General features: G+C 43.1%; 9 protein-coding genes across 9 annotated transcripts; 3 read left to right on the top strand and 6 right to left on the bottom strand.

The window, feature by feature from the left end:
- Window positions 1–208: 208 nt before the first annotated feature.
- SS1G_07746 (predicted protein) lies at window positions 209–1128 on the bottom strand (the record flags this gene model as incomplete). The annotated part of the gene is made up of 2 exons (XM_001591071.1): window positions 209–245; window positions 569–1128. The coding sequence occupies 2 exons, from the start codon at window positions 1126–1128 to the stop codon at window positions 209–211; spliced, it is 597 nt and encodes a 198-aa protein (XP_001591121.1).
- A 726-nt stretch (window positions 1129–1854) lies between these two features.
- Window positions 1855–3069, top strand: SS1G_07745 (predicted protein; the record flags this gene model as incomplete). The annotated part of the gene is made up of 1 exon (XM_001591070.1): window positions 1855–3069. One exon carries the CDS (start codon window positions 1855–1857, stop codon window positions 3067–3069), a length of 1215 nt encoding a protein of 404 aa, XP_001591120.1.
- A 389-nt stretch (window positions 3070–3458) lies between these two features.
- SS1G_07744 (hypothetical protein) lies at window positions 3459–6275 on the bottom strand (the record flags this gene model as incomplete). Its single annotated transcript, XM_001591069.1, has 2 exons — window positions 3459–3550; window positions 3602–6275. 2 exons carry the CDS (start codon window positions 6273–6275, stop codon window positions 3459–3461), a joined length of 2766 nt encoding a protein of 921 aa, XP_001591119.1.
- Window positions 6276–6932: 657 nt separating this feature from the next.
- SS1G_07743 (hypothetical protein) lies at window positions 6933–8021 on the bottom strand (the record flags this gene model as incomplete). Its single annotated transcript, XM_001591068.1, has 5 exons — window positions 6933–6995; window positions 7315–7421; window positions 7493–7758; window positions 7822–7937; window positions 7992–8021. The coding sequence occupies 5 exons, from the start codon at window positions 8019–8021 to the stop codon at window positions 6933–6935; spliced, it is 582 nt and encodes a 193-aa protein (XP_001591118.1).
- Window positions 8022–8501: 480 nt separating this feature from the next.
- On the top strand, window positions 8502–9538 carry SS1G_07742 (hypothetical protein; the record flags this gene model as incomplete). Its single annotated transcript, XM_001591067.1, has 2 exons — window positions 8502–8515; window positions 8578–9538. 2 exons carry the CDS (start codon window positions 8502–8504, stop codon window positions 9536–9538), a joined length of 975 nt encoding a protein of 324 aa, XP_001591117.1.
- A 565-nt stretch (window positions 9539–10103) lies between these two features.
- On the bottom strand, window positions 10104–10557 carry SS1G_07741 (predicted protein; the record flags this gene model as incomplete). Its single annotated transcript, XM_001591066.1, has 3 exons — window positions 10104–10265; window positions 10300–10390; window positions 10448–10557. 3 exons carry the CDS (start codon window positions 10555–10557, stop codon window positions 10104–10106), a joined length of 363 nt encoding a protein of 120 aa, XP_001591116.1.
- Window positions 10558–11435: 878 nt separating this feature from the next.
- Window positions 11436–12299, bottom strand: SS1G_07740 (hypothetical protein; the record flags this gene model as incomplete). Its single annotated transcript, XM_001591065.1, has 4 exons — window positions 11436–11617; window positions 11799–11834; window positions 11887–12247; window positions 12297–12299. The coding sequence occupies 4 exons, from the start codon at window positions 12297–12299 to the stop codon at window positions 11436–11438; spliced, it is 582 nt and encodes a 193-aa protein (XP_001591115.1).
- A 349-nt stretch (window positions 12300–12648) lies between these two features.
- SS1G_07739 (hypothetical protein) lies at window positions 12649–13413 on the top strand (the record flags this gene model as incomplete). The annotated part of the gene is made up of 2 exons (XM_001591064.1): window positions 12649–12685; window positions 12749–13413. The coding sequence occupies 2 exons, from the start codon at window positions 12649–12651 to the stop codon at window positions 13411–13413; spliced, it is 702 nt and encodes a 233-aa protein (XP_001591114.1).
- A 520-nt stretch (window positions 13414–13933) lies between these two features.
- Window positions 13934–14333, bottom strand: SS1G_07738 (predicted protein; the record flags this gene model as incomplete). The annotated part of the gene is made up of 3 exons (XM_001591063.1): window positions 13934–14049; window positions 14104–14209; window positions 14295–14333. The coding sequence occupies 3 exons, from the start codon at window positions 14331–14333 to the stop codon at window positions 13934–13936; spliced, it is 261 nt and encodes an 86-aa protein (XP_001591113.1).
- Window positions 14334–14531: the final 198 nt, after the last annotated feature.

Genomic DNA, 14531 nt, shown 5'->3' with positions numbered 1-14531 from the left:
GACAGATCATCGCCACTATTTTATGCCTAGAAAACATAAGACCACATACCACGCAAGTAGGAGAAACGGAAAAGCGAAATATTTAGCCTGATTTATATTGCAATGTTCTAACCTGCATCCGAAACATCAATGCCAGAAACTAACCGGAAAATGCATTCGGCACATCGTTAGCTGCGATCACGCCAAGTGAATGAGGGATATATGGAATCTACTTGATGAGACGGTCGAAGCAATACCCTATTATGCTAATAGCTCCTCGTTAGATATTATCCTATCCATGAACAAAAAGCATAGGACATAAATAAACTTACGGCAGATTCGCAGCTCTCGTGCACTTCTGAGCGTGATAGGGTTGAATATGGTGATAACATAAGATCTTGAAGGTATATAGATTAACATAGCCCTGAATTGTCTTTTGTCGAGTACTTGCAATCACAATAACACACACAACGTGAACAAAAAATTCCAATCTGAAATAAAATTATGTTTTGTAAAAGAAAAAAAAGATCAAAAGAGTAAAGAAAAACCAAAAGGAACATCCAACCTACCTTCACACCTACTTACCTACCTCCCCAAAACAAGCTTCACCATTGTCATAGCCACCATACCCAAAACGCCAAGCAAAACCACAGTCCAAAACAAGACCGAGTCAAAATCAGGAACAGTAGCATACCAATAAACAGAACAAAGCGCAAAAACCGGAAGGAAAGGTCCGTCGCCAACAAGATCAAACAAACTGATAACCAGCACAGCGAAGATGCTCAACCAGCCAATAAACCAAGCTAATACCGCTATTAAACCCTTCCAGAAAAATGTGTGCACAAATATAGTTCCCCATCCTTCATCATCTTCTTCGCGTGCGGATTGTTCTCGTTGCGTATCCGCGGGAGAGGGGTATGGTTCTTGACCGGGCTGGACGGATGGTGGTAGAGAAGCTATGTAGGCGTGATTGAGGGAGTCGGGAACGTAGAGGGGTGCACGTCTAGGGGGGTTGAAGGGACGGCGGCGGAATTCTTGGCGGAGATTGTAAGGGTCGCGGATTGGAGGCGTGAAGTTCATGTATCCCGCATTGCAGGTGTTGCAGCCTGTGGGGCGACCGGATGGTGTGGTGAAGAAGTTTGTAGACATTTTGTGTGATTGAGGTGTGTGTTGGAACAGTCCTTAAGTCCTGATATTCTTTAGCTAGGGATGATTTTGGGCTTACCTACTTTTCTCTGTATTGTACTTTATGGAATTAAAATGAAAATGAATGTATGTAAGTCACCACCAGGGTAGACGTCAAATGTTGTTTGAATTAGAACAGGGAAGTTAAAGTTGTGAGTGTGTAAAAAAAAGTAGGTGTTCTGTAGAGACTGTTGTTCTTGACAATTGAATTGTTGAGTAGAAGTCTGTTTAGCTATATACCTCAACTATCCTTTGTCGCCTTCGTGACAAAGGCTCCTGTTTATTTGAAGGCAGGTTAGAACTTTCTTTGTGCTAGATATAGAGAATGTTATTTTAGGCAGAATAATAACGATTGTCAAAGTAAATTCTTTGTTGCTTTGCTCTCAACAACAAAGAAAGGATTCCAAATCATTGTTCTTGAATTTAGAGGCACTTGGCGTAAAAACATGGTAACCCTCAAAATTACTCATTTTGTAGAGCAGAACAATGCTTTACCACTTGAACAGGTTTATTTACGATCCTTATCAGTCCTATTCCAGCCAATTTTCCCCTTTCATCCTTCTGATTTCACTCATACCGAACCTCAAAGTGCACATACAAAAAAAAAAGGCTATTGCAAATCAACACAACACCTATATTATATATCGATAGAAAAAATCAAAACTTCCGAGGAGCTCAAATCAATCCAATATGTGCAGCAATGTTTCTATCATCTGCCCCATCTGCACAAAGGTTGCAGCACCATCTCGAGTTATGGAGTGCGCTGAAAAATCCGGCCGTTTCATGAACGCCACACCATGCAAGACTAGCGACAATAAGATCATCGCCATGAACTCCTGCGTTCGATGCAGTAACCCTGAAAGACCATCGAGTCCTACCCGCATTCTCACAGGAGACATCCTAAAAGACCGGTGCTGGAGGATTCCAGAATGGCACCCTACAGCACCAAAGGAACTCAATCCTTCAGAGGTCCTTCCAAATTGGAACTCCGAGACCCTGGCTCTCAAGCAAATCAAAGAATTCTTCTTCGAGCACATTCCACGAAGCCATAATTTGGTACTGCTGAATCGACAAGGTTTACCAAGTCAACGAAAGGGACTCCCATTGTGTTTGGTGGCTGGGGTGAAGCAAAGACCTGCACGTGCTTACCAAAGACCTGTCCCTGTTCACCGACGACCTCCAAGATTTACAGCAGTGACAACATCACGACGGCAGCGAGCAACAATTGCTTTGCCACCATCGGCGTGGGAAAATCGTCGTCAAAACAGCCAATTTGGCGCTGCACCATCAACGCGAGCTTCATCACTTCAGGCAAATTTTGCACCGGCAGGAACACCAACTTGTTTAATCCCAGAGGGCATCCGTCGACAAAGCATAATTCAATATGAAGCTTCGCTCGCAATTCCATCTATGCCAGAGTCACTGAAAATCCGGCTACCGGAGGAAGCATGCGCTCCCCCCCAAGCTCAAAACACCAAATCAATCCCCTCATCCGCCACATCAATTCATTCGGGTTATCTCCTTCCAGGGCCCTCACCACAGGTTGAGACATTCAGCCCCGTTACACACGCTCAAATTCCCGCACATTACGATGTGCGACCCATTCTCACTCCACCACCTCTCCGTATTCCTACCAGACAACAGCGAGTCCAGGAACGCGAACGACGAAAGACTCTGGACCAAATCCAAGAGCGAATCCGAGTGCGCCAAGAACGCGAACGTCAAAACCAAGAACGTGAGCGTCAAAACCTAGAAAGCGAACGAATTCGTGAATTGCAACAACGTGGGGATCAAAGATCCCACTCCGAAGTCACACCTTCAAGGACTGTCAATGATGTGCAATTTCAGAGCGTGCGACCCATCAAGTCTAAGCGAAGTCTCAGGCAGCTTTTAAAGCTTCGATAGTTCAGTCCTCCTCGGAGTTGACATTTGAGTGGCGAATGAGTGACGAGGTGAGTGTTTAGACGAGCGTTTAGATGAGTGTAGACGGCGTTCTAGTGAGCTGGTCTCATTTCCATTTCCATTTCCATTCTCCTTTCCTTCTTTTCTCTTTTCATTTTTCACTTATCTTAGCACTTATAGATTTTATTATCACGATATACGAAACATAAAAAAGATAGATTGTAGGCATGGGCCCTGGAGATAAAAAATTGTAATATTTCTTAGAAAGTAACTTAACACTGATGAAACTATAATATCATGTCTATGTTCGAAAAATATGCCCATCCGTGATGTAACGCCTTGCTCCTATGATACTCTCATCTCATATTCGCTATCTTGATTCACTTGATATCTCATACTTTAGCCGCATCAATTTGTAAAGGTACAGCATTTGCAGTGCGCAACCATTCTCCATTGAAGGCATTGATGAGCCAGTTATTAAGTTCTGCGAACAGTTAGCGCCCACATGTATGAAGATATACGAATGATGACTTACTATCGTAAACAATTCTGTTCGCGTTATGAAAATAGATAGAATGATCGCTGTCAGGGAAAACATGTACATCATAATTTTCAACCCCGGCAAGATCGAGTTTGTCCAATAAAGTGAGGGTATTCTGCATATGCACATTATCATCCGCGACACCGTGCATGACCAAGAAACGGACATTCTTGGAGAGCGCCTCCACATTGCTAATGCTTGTATTGTCGTATCCGCCAGGATTGTGTTGAGGAGTATGCATGTATCTTTCGGTATAAATAGAATCGTAGAATCGCCAATCGGTGACTGGCGCAACAGCCATGCCATAAGAAAATGTCTCTCCAGCATCTTCTTCCAGAGTCTTCAATGTCATGAAACCACCGTATGACCATCCCCAGATAGCCATTCTTGATGCATCAACGTACTTTTTGCTGGCCCAAATTTTAGCAGTCTCAATCTGATCACGTGCTTCGTAGTGGCCAATGTTCCCACGAATTATGGTTCGGGCTTTTCTTCCGATGAATCCTGTGCCACGGCCATCAACAGTTACGACAATGTATCCAAGGTTTGAGGCAATGTAAGATTCAAAGTCAACATTGAAGCTCTTGCTAACAGTCTGAGATCCCGGACCACCATAAAGGTAGAACAACACCGGGTACTTCTTCTTTGGATTGAAATGAGGTGGTCGACGCTCCACAACTTGCAACTCAAATCCGTCAATCGTAACAGTTTGGTAAATGAGAATAGGTAAGTCATGTTTCTTTGCCATTTCAGCCAATCCTTTGTTCTCCTCAATGGTATGCGTATATTGGTTGCCATTACTGGGAGTGCTGATAACTTTTTGCCACGGAATACCTGGACCATTGTAATTAAGGAGTACGTATCCAGCTCCCTTGGAAAATGAGGCTCCATAATAACCTTCGTTCGAAGTATCTGTAATCGCTTTCATATCTGTACCATCTAATTTGACGCTGTATACTTGTCTTGTAATTGGTGACTCCTTTGTAGAAACAAAGTAGACAAGATTGTTCTTGAGATCAACGGCAGAAGGCGCCTGTACCACTTCCCAGTTGCCGGATGTGAGAAGTATAGGCTCTGGATTATCCATTGGTGTAAAATACCCTAAATGATCATAGTTTTCGTGGATGATGGTGTCAATGTATCCATCGTGGGGACGTCCGTTTGCAGGATCTGCAGGAATATAGCGAGTGTCCTCGGAGACCTCGAACCATCCACCATCGAGCTTGTTGATATCTGTGTATCGCACTGTTTTCCCCTCTCGAGCCACAACATCAACGAGGACAACTCGCAAAATATCACTTTCTCTGTTCGTTTCACGAATCAAAGCTTTACCTGTCGAACCAGCCCAAACTACCTCTGTAATCAACAAGTTCTTTGGCTCAAAGCCACCTGCAATTGTGACTTCAAATACTTCTGCCTTGAAAATGTCATAAAACAAAAGGTCAACAGTAGGATTTGGAGCACCGGCTTTGGGATATTTGATCTCTCTGACTTCTGGATAATTCTCCTCTCCTGGCAAAGGTTCCTTTCCGCTAGGTCTTGAAACGAAGTATTGAATTGGATACTCAGGTACTTCAGATTCATTGGTACGGAGGAATGCAATATATTTCCCACTGTCATCCCACCATGTCGCACTGGCTCCGGCAAAAACCTCTTCTTCATATACCCAATCAGGTACACCGTAAAAGAATTCCGGGCCACCATCAGTGGTTATTTGGATAACAGTTGGTGATGATAGTTTTCGAAGATACATGTTATTATCCCGAGTGAAAACGATGGCATCACTCTTCGGACTCCAGCTTGCCAATTGAACTCGCCCATCTAGATCCACCGGATCTAATGGTTCCGCGGTTTGGGATTCGACATCGAAGATCCAATATTTTGCATAAAAGGAATGTCTCCAATTTGACTGGACGTCTGTCGCTACCAGGACTTTCTTCAAATCCTTACTCGGGTATACTTTGCTTGGGTACAAACTTCTACCAGCAACTGTGAAAGATCCGTCCTTCATCAAAGTCATCCTGTCTAAGGTCCCTACAGTCTCTGGATTCTGGGTTCTGACATCTTCCACAATCAAATAATCCTTTCCGGCCGAACCTTGCTCGAGTAGCAACCCATCCTCCCCGTTGGCTCCTGCAATCCAACTTATGCTATGTTTAGTCGCTCTCCATTGACCACCCATAACCTGATCCATTGTGACCTTCTTCCCATTACCTCTCGAGGATGTTGCCTGTGGATCGTGGGGAATTTCCGATGAATGTTTGTACGCCTGTTTCCCTAAGAATATAAACAGGGCCAGCACCCAGGCTCCAATGAACACTCCCCCAACAATCCATATCAGCTTTCTCAATTTCTTATCCACCGACTTGTTTGTAGCCCCATTTGTAAGAAACGCGCTGTCCTCTAAATCGTAGTCTTTCTCTTCTTCTTCATCTAAATGTATCTGCGTATGTTCATCGTCCGCATACGCCATCTCCCCTCGAGGAGGAAACTTGGGTGTCACCATCATCGATTTCTCAGACCGATTCGCAGCTACACGTTCGCCGATGCGATCGAAAACCAGACTTGTAGTCGAAGCAGTCGAGGCCGCAGAATCTGATGAATGCCGTGAAACAGACTCCTGCTCTGTTGACAGGAGCTGTGCGTTCTCTTCAGTGTGCCCAGCCATATCTGAGTGTACGGGAGTTTCAGTGGGTCTGGGAGTTCAGAACAAGGCCAATACCATACGCAAAACCGTTTCAATTCGAGATGTGCATTGCTTTTGAACAATCTACAAAATCACAGCAGCCAATAGCTGAAAGAGAAGAAGGCTGGAATTGAAAAATATATTTATTGAGGACAGTATTAGGTAGAGTTCTAGAAATCGTCTTTGTCAATATGTTGACGAGGCTTACTATTCAGCTTCCCCAATTTGGTGGAAGAGCGACAAATCCCGGTATTTGGCCCTGCATCGCTATCTAATCAACCAAGACCATCATGAGCTAGCTTCATGAAATCCTCTTTGGTTACCGATATGTTTGTTCAATTTTTATGGGATTTTTGATAAAAATTAAGGTAGTTTTACAAAGGGTAGTTTCTTCCAATTAGGAAGACAAAGAATCATTCTAGTAGAGGTCTACTCTAATATTCCTAAAATCAATCAATATATCATTTCACTTCCTTTCCACACAAACACAACTTCTAACCTACAATGGATGCTATTTTTGGATAGTGACGGGACGTGGGTTGAGATATTGTACGGGAAGCAGAGAGTAAGCTGAATTATATTACAGCTGAATATCTCCTTTCCGTGTTACAGGCTTATTATTGAGCAATGATTAATATATCATTCATTATATTTGGGATCATAACCCGCAAAATGTTCTAATTCTCCACCCAGGTATTCCTCCTGCGAATATCAGGCGTTAGATATACAAGTATATGACCTCCAATCTATAACCCGTCCCAAAACCATATCTTATGTGCTTCCGTAAATCCTTCTCAGCCTCTAGCCATTACCAATCGGCATTATTTGTCGTTTGTAGATGTCCACGCCTTTATCTCCCAGACTTCCCTTATTTACTGTGCACAATAAAGTTCCTTAAACTATCCCAATGATCGCTCTGCACATAAATATAATCCATACTACTCCTCAACCCACTCTGAACTGTCTCCGGATACCACCTGAATAACCACATAACACTTCCCCAGCTCAGCGCTGCAAATACTGGCCATGCGTCGCTCGATATTCTATCCGAAAGCTCCTGGTTACGGATAATTCCTGTTGAAGGAAGGACTGCCAATTGTGCTAGCGACAAGCATACTCGTGCGAATACTGTGAATGATCTTAGGTTAGTATATCTCTTGTTGTGACTAATGGAGGCTTAAACGTAAGGAGAAACGTACCAAATATCACAATCTGTTTACTAACACTGCTAACATGACCTTTCTTCGACCTCCTCCCAAATACCACATATCCACCTAACAGTCCTGCCAGAAAGGTATCCCATCTTCCTTCCTTCCCCTCCTTTCCTCCTGCGTATTTCAAAGCCAGCATCGTAGACTTATATATTGTAGCATATTTCGCGAGATTTTGCGCATGTGTTCGAGTTGCGCGGAGTATCAGCCCTATCTTTTCACGAACGGTACCAGATCTAAATAAAAACATCATACTAGAACTTCAAATCAATAATGCACCTCAAGTAGCAGAGGCGAAGCAGAAAAGGGGAACCTACACCAATGCATGAGGAAACCTGACTTTAGCACCGTAGACAGCGCCGCTGCGAGCAGCTTTGAGGACGGCGAGAAAATCCGCATTTTTGGGATCGAGAATAAATTGCTCAAGTGCTGTCTATATTCGCATCAGCATACCGCTACAATCAGAACAAAAATGGTGGATGTATACCTTTATGATAGCAATCCTTCCCTCCTCCATCTTGTCGGTCTGAAATGAACCTCGGCAACTTTTGTATTCCTATAAATCCAGCAATTTCCTGAAAGGGAAGAAAGAAATAAGATGTAAACACTATTCTCGTATCCTCAATCGTAGTTAATCAATCCTGTATTCAAGTCGCAGATATTGTATCAAAGAAATAAGGTAAATGAAGCAAAAAAGTAAACTCAGGAATGAAGCTCGGCATGTTTATGGATGAACATGAATTGGGACATTCGCTACCCCACAGACTTCAAGACAGGGGATTCCTTAGCCTCAGGTCCGCAGGGTACCCTTTACAAGTTTACATGTGAGATTCAGGCATGAATAGTTCTTGCCTCATGGAATAAATTCGGCGCTAGTGCTTTATCTATTATCGGGATCGCAAAAAAAAAGTTCGAGCTTGGAGAAGTAAAGAAGGCATTTGTTGATAACTTCGTTTCCTTCAAACAACCGCATAATACCACATAATATCGATTCATCATGTTACGTCAAATGTGAGACCTTTCAATTCTTCTCAAATTCCAATTGAACTTTCCATATTAACATAATCTTCCAGCAAACCCCGTAATGCTCGCAGCAAGCGCGCTCTCACCAAAAAAGCACCGAAGCCTGTCGAGAATCCAAAAACTGCGCTCTTTCTCCGTTATACCACCTGCTCGCAACCTACTCAAGACTGTCTCACAGATCTCCATACCCTCCATCTACCTCTCGCAAAGAAATTCACCAAGAAGAATAGTATTCATCCTTTCGATGATCCTTCTTCCCTCGAGTTTTTCTCGGAGAAAAACGATGCTTCTCTTTTAGTGTTCGGTTCCTCATCTAAGAAACGACCACATTCGATTACTCTCTGCAGAATGTTCGATTATAAGGTGCTGGATTTGTTAGAGTTGAACCTTGATGCGGATTCATTCAGGACGCTGAGCCAATTCAAGAACAAGAAATGCGCTGTCGGATTAAAGCCTATGATTTTGTTCTCCGGTACTCCATTTGAAAATCCCGTTTCCGATGAATACACCCTTGCGAAATCAATGTTTCTCGACTTCTTCAAGGGAGAGCCTGCCGACAAAGTGGATGTTGAGGGTCTTCAGTATATCGTGTCAATTTCAGCCAGGGATAGTGTAGATGGAGAGGAGGAAAAGCCAAAGATCCATCTACGAGTATACTTGATACGGACTAAGAAGAGTGGCCAGAAATTACCACGAGTTGAGGTAGAAGAAATGGGCCCACGGATGGATTTTAGAGTTGGCAGAGTCAAGGAAGCGGATGAGAGCATAATGAAGGAGGCAATGAAACGGGCAAGAGGAAGCGCGGAGAGGCCCAAGAAGAACATCAGCACGGATATTGTTGGTGATAAGATTGGTAGAATACATCTTGGTAAACAAGATTTGAAGGAGTTGCAGACCAGAAAGATGAAGGGATTGAAGAGAAGCAGAGACGTGGCTGATGATGATGAGGGCGAGGATGATGAAGATATTGTTAGCGATGATGAGCCTGTGAAAAGGTCAAAGAAGGCATGAGCCATTGACACTATGTGCAGTAATATCAAGATATCAGGTGTTTGGAGTTTTGGCACGGAAAAGGACTTTTACCAAGATGGTGGGTTGTGCTCAAGGGTTAAATGCCAGGATGTATAAAAAGCTAGCAACTGTAACTTCCACCGAATTTCCTTCTTGCTCACTTGTATTTGCATCTTATTTTCTGATGACCAAGCCCCCTCTATTTCTTTCGCCTTCCTTGCACGGAACCCTAGGTTCTGATCCGTGAATGTGATACTTAGCACAGAACGTTGGAGGGGGGTCGTGAATCTTATGGTCTCGTCGTGCACGCATCAAGTGCATTGCTATATCATGAATAAGTTCAGGGTAGAGCTTTTCATCCAGATTAAACAGTTCTCAGACAAATTTTCGACTGTGTTATTCGCGAGATACTTGCGTAATGGTGAATCTTTCGATGTAGTTTTGCAGGCATGATCAAGTAATTCCAATGGAAATTTACAATCTCTATAAAAAAGCAGGTGGTGAGAGCATCCATTACCTTGTTGCAAAGCCGCGGCATCAGATATTTGTCACCAAGAACATAGTTTCACCAATACCTCCACTGGTCGATCCGCTGGTTCTTGAGTGTCCAAGTCGCAAGTGACAAACAGATGTATTGGTCAACGTATATCAAGTGTACAAAAGTTCTGATAACTTCGGGTTGCTCTTCTGGCAGGCGTATGATACTCCCTTCCGTGCCTTGCAATTCCTGCTTACAAGTAGCTTCAAAAAAAAAGACTTACTGCGCACAGAATATTTTTGTGGACAAAGAATTTTGAATCCTTGCTCTCAGGGTCGTCCCCAACAAGCAGAGTGACAACCTCACCAAGGGATCTGCATGGATCAGCACATACACTGTGTAGGAGGTAGGAGTAGGAATCTAGGGCTCACGTGGCTAATAGAGACTTTATGTGTGGATGCATGTCAACATCACTCAGTTTTCTCTTTCTAGCAGGGAGTTCTTCATGGTCATTAAGAAAATGGCATAATGAAGTTAGCATTGTGTATGATTAAATTGAAGGTCTCCATACTTATATTAGAAGCCGCAACCTTTGTGGCACTGCTGGAGACCAGGTCATTTTCAGAATTCTCCTTGGATGTTGCATGTTTAATGATTTCTCCGTCGCTGGGGAGATCCAACGACGCAATGCAGATGATAATGAGGATGACGAATTATCTCTCAAACCAGAATATGTACCCGTTGTTGTCACGATGAAACCTCGTTCGAAATAAGAGATATGATGATGGATCGGAGAAAAGATTTCATGAATAGTGAGGATGAGAAACTGAGATCGAAAAGCGGGGCACTGCAATCGATCATGGGAAGCGGAGTCTCAAAGACAAAATGAACAAAAGTCGCTCATGAGACTTCAAATCAAATTGGAATGATGGGCAATTACTGACAGTAGTCTAATTATTAACATCCTCCACATCAGGGTACCAATGATGGACAGCAGATAATGTATATATTGAAGAAAATAAGAAGGATGAAAAGTTAAGAAAGGCTGTGATCAAATGTGCGGGGAACAAGCAAGCGTGCCTTCCAAATTCACGATGTGAATCCTCGAAGACGGAACGAACGACAGAGTCAATCATGTGATTTTACACACCTCAAATCACCCTTAATAAGAGTTTAGCCTTCTAGGCGTGGATACAATTGGATGAAACTATGAAATTTGAAGATATGTTTGTACAATTGTCCATTGATCATAAGTATGAATAACTTTAACAGGGCAAGCTTCTTATGCCAATTCTATTCGGCAACCATGAACCGCTAGAGGGTACCTTATTGAGCGCGTATGCATTATATATGATCAAGCACCGTTGACTTCAACAGGAGCACTTCTAGTAATCAGAAATTCTAATCCAATTATCTGATCTATACCCTCACACTTTCCAATAATCTCTCCTCTACGCCTTCTAATGTGCTCTTGTGCGCCAATACAGATAAATTCTCGGCCTCTCCTTGGAATTGCTTGTCGGGGTCTACACCTGGTCCAAACATTTGTGCGCCTGCTCCAGGGCCCATTTGACCCATTTGTTGAGCCATTTGACTGGCAGCTATGTTGACTTAGCATCATCGACTTGTCTTGTAAGAGTGAAAGGAATAACATACCATTATCGCTTCCCAATAGATAATTGAACACAGATTGTAATCCAAAGATACAAAGAACGTACCACGAAATGGAAGACATCCATTGTGGGTCCATATCTCTGGTGGCTACTCCAGCTTGTAACATACTCTTGAACTTGATCGTCAAGGGAAATGGTAGTTTGACTATACATCTACATCAGTACATCCAGTCTTGTACTACCTCCGAAGAACTCACTAATAACAAATCCACTGAAAAATGCATTAATCCAGCCCATAATTAAAGTCTGCGGAATCATCATGGACATATTTCCCTTCATCATACCCATCATTCCCTCCATAGCCGCGGGATCTGTCATAGGATTTGGAGCGGCTTGTCCCTTCTTCTCTGGCTCCTTCAAGAACTTTCCTTCTTCAAATGCTTGAACGAGATAATCTTTACGGGGTTGGAAAGCGGCGGGAGTGAGAACATGGGCGTTGTTGCGGAGATTAATGCCTCGAAGGAGGGATCGCTGTTCGCGAATGGCTGGGAGCTCTTGCTTCTTGGGAGTGGTGGCCATGAGAACGGTAGCATAGTGACGAAGAATACCAGTCAAAATCTTAATGCCGAGTTAGCATTACGAATAGTAGAAGACGAGTAACGCTTACCATAACAATAGTAATTGGTATCAAGATCCAGTAGCTACATATCCATCAGCTCAATTCATCCTGAATAACAGCAATATGCTCACAATAATTGGGGATCCCTATGGATCGTCTGCACAGGAACTTGTGCCATCTTTTCAGTTACTCCTTGATCTAACTCGTTGAGAAAGATAATGTGTGAGGGGTTGTCGTGAAATAAATTCTAGGTCTGTAGTTGAATCTGACATCAAATGTGGCTTTCACGCTAAATTCGGATCCTACCGAGAGAGCTTCATCAAGACACGTTCTCTTTGTAAACAATGCGACGACAGCTTTCTCTCCCACATAATTCCGTGGGATTGTAAATAAATTCATCATGGCTTCAGAAAGGATATCGGTGCACTCTCTCCCTGGTCAGTATACATATTTATCTTTAATAGTTATCTATGTTTTGCAATATTAACCACCAATTCTAGACCTCAAAAACACCACTGACGATGCTCTCCCCACCTACCTCAACTCCCTAAAATTCACCCAGTCACACATCCTTTCCGATACCCGGTTAGCAATTGGTTATACTTCTGTCCTGGTCTGCGGTGCCTGTTTTTACTGGGACTACACTTTCGGCTTCGAGCCCACAAAGTCCTATACAGCAATCGCAGTTGGAATATACTTTGTCCTCAATACCTTCCTTACATTCTGGTTATTCTATGTCGAGAAAGGAATCATATACATCGGCACATCTCCAGATAAAAACCACATCATCGAGATTTCTACGCAAACCAAGAAACATCAACCAATTTACAACTTGACATTCAAGATCTTTGAAGCGGCAAAAGGAAGATCTGGACAACCAAATGAAGAGAGAACTTTAAGAAAACCTTTCAGGGAATGGTTTGATGAGAAAGGTCATTTTATCGTACAACCATTCCAAGAGATGCTGGCCACTAATATTTCAGTGATTGGAGCTGTCGATCCAAAGAGAGTGGTTAAGAAGGAGAAGAAGATTGAGCAAGAAGGGCAGGCTGATCAAAGTATGGATGAAAAATGGGCGGCACTATTGAAGGAGAGTAGCGGTGAGGTTGAGACTTCTGGAGCTGAAAAGTCAGTGGGAGGGAAAAAGAGAAGTAAGAAAGTTTGAGGAGATCATGTGAAATTGGTGGATGAGAATAGGTTCGGCATCATTATCAGCCATGGAGTTAGGCGATATCTTGTCAACGTCAATATTTGATTAGGAAGTGGAGCGCTGGCTATGAAAAATATCTATCGAAACTCTTTCCAAGCGTAGACTTCCACTGTCCCTGAGGTTACGCAAAGTTTGCTTCCTCATAGTACAATACATTATGAACCGTTTATTCTCAATCTCTTCCCTCAATCTCTCCTTTAAATGTATCCGCGACCTCTCCGCCATACTTAGCGGCCTTGGTCAAGGATATGGTGCCTCCGCATGATTAACATCATCCATCTCTCCCAAAAGCCCATTTCTTCCCACTCGTTCCGCTCCCCTTGACTCCGAAATGAGTCCCGATACTTCTCCAAATCGCGTTAAGATTTGTCTCCATAAAGCAGACTACCGATTTTGCATACTCCTTTCTCTTTTGAATGATGAACTCGATCGTCCTTGCAATCATATCATCTTCCATCATCGCAGCTTCTTCCCTTCAAGCTTCTTCCTTCCCCGCTTTCATCCTCTCTATTCTTAGAAGATCTTCACATGCCTTCTTCAAAGCATCTTCATCCGCCTCCTCTTTCTCCCAAGCTTCATCTTCACCCAACACTGAAACATCCCTTCCATTCCTTATCCGCCTTCTTTTGAGCTATCTTGATATACTGCTTCGATTTATAAGGATTCCAAGATTCAAATCTGTCGATCCCTCTCCCAATTTCTTCCATGCACCGAGGGTGAAATTACAACATTTCTCGTATCGTAGCGGCGGCTAAAGAAATGTTAGTATTGATTGCGGCTTAGGCTGCAGAATATGAAATATGAGTTATAGGTTATAGGAATTTCAAAATACATACCTCACTCCCTTGGATGTATACTCTCACATTTTGACACATGAGGGCATCTCACCTTTGTCTGTCTGTGCTCATGCGCTCTTGTGGGAAATTCTTGCTCCAGACATTCTTCAACCTTTCCGGGAGAGCAAAGGCTTAAGCCTTTATACCGGTGTAGAAACCATACTCATGTATCTGCGCAACATCTCCTCATTCCCCTCCACAGTTTTAGATCCGGCATCACCATATTCTCACTTCTAT

Source organism: Sclerotinia sclerotiorum, genomic scaffold (assembly GCF_000146945.2).
Source record: "Sclerotinia sclerotiorum 1980 UF-70 scaffold_10 genomic scaffold, whole genome shotgun sequence".
NCBI classification, from domain to species: domain Eukaryota; kingdom Fungi; phylum Ascomycota; class Leotiomycetes; order Helotiales; family Sclerotiniaceae; genus Sclerotinia; species Sclerotinia sclerotiorum.
This window is presented reverse-complemented; position numbering and strand designations above follow the sequence as displayed.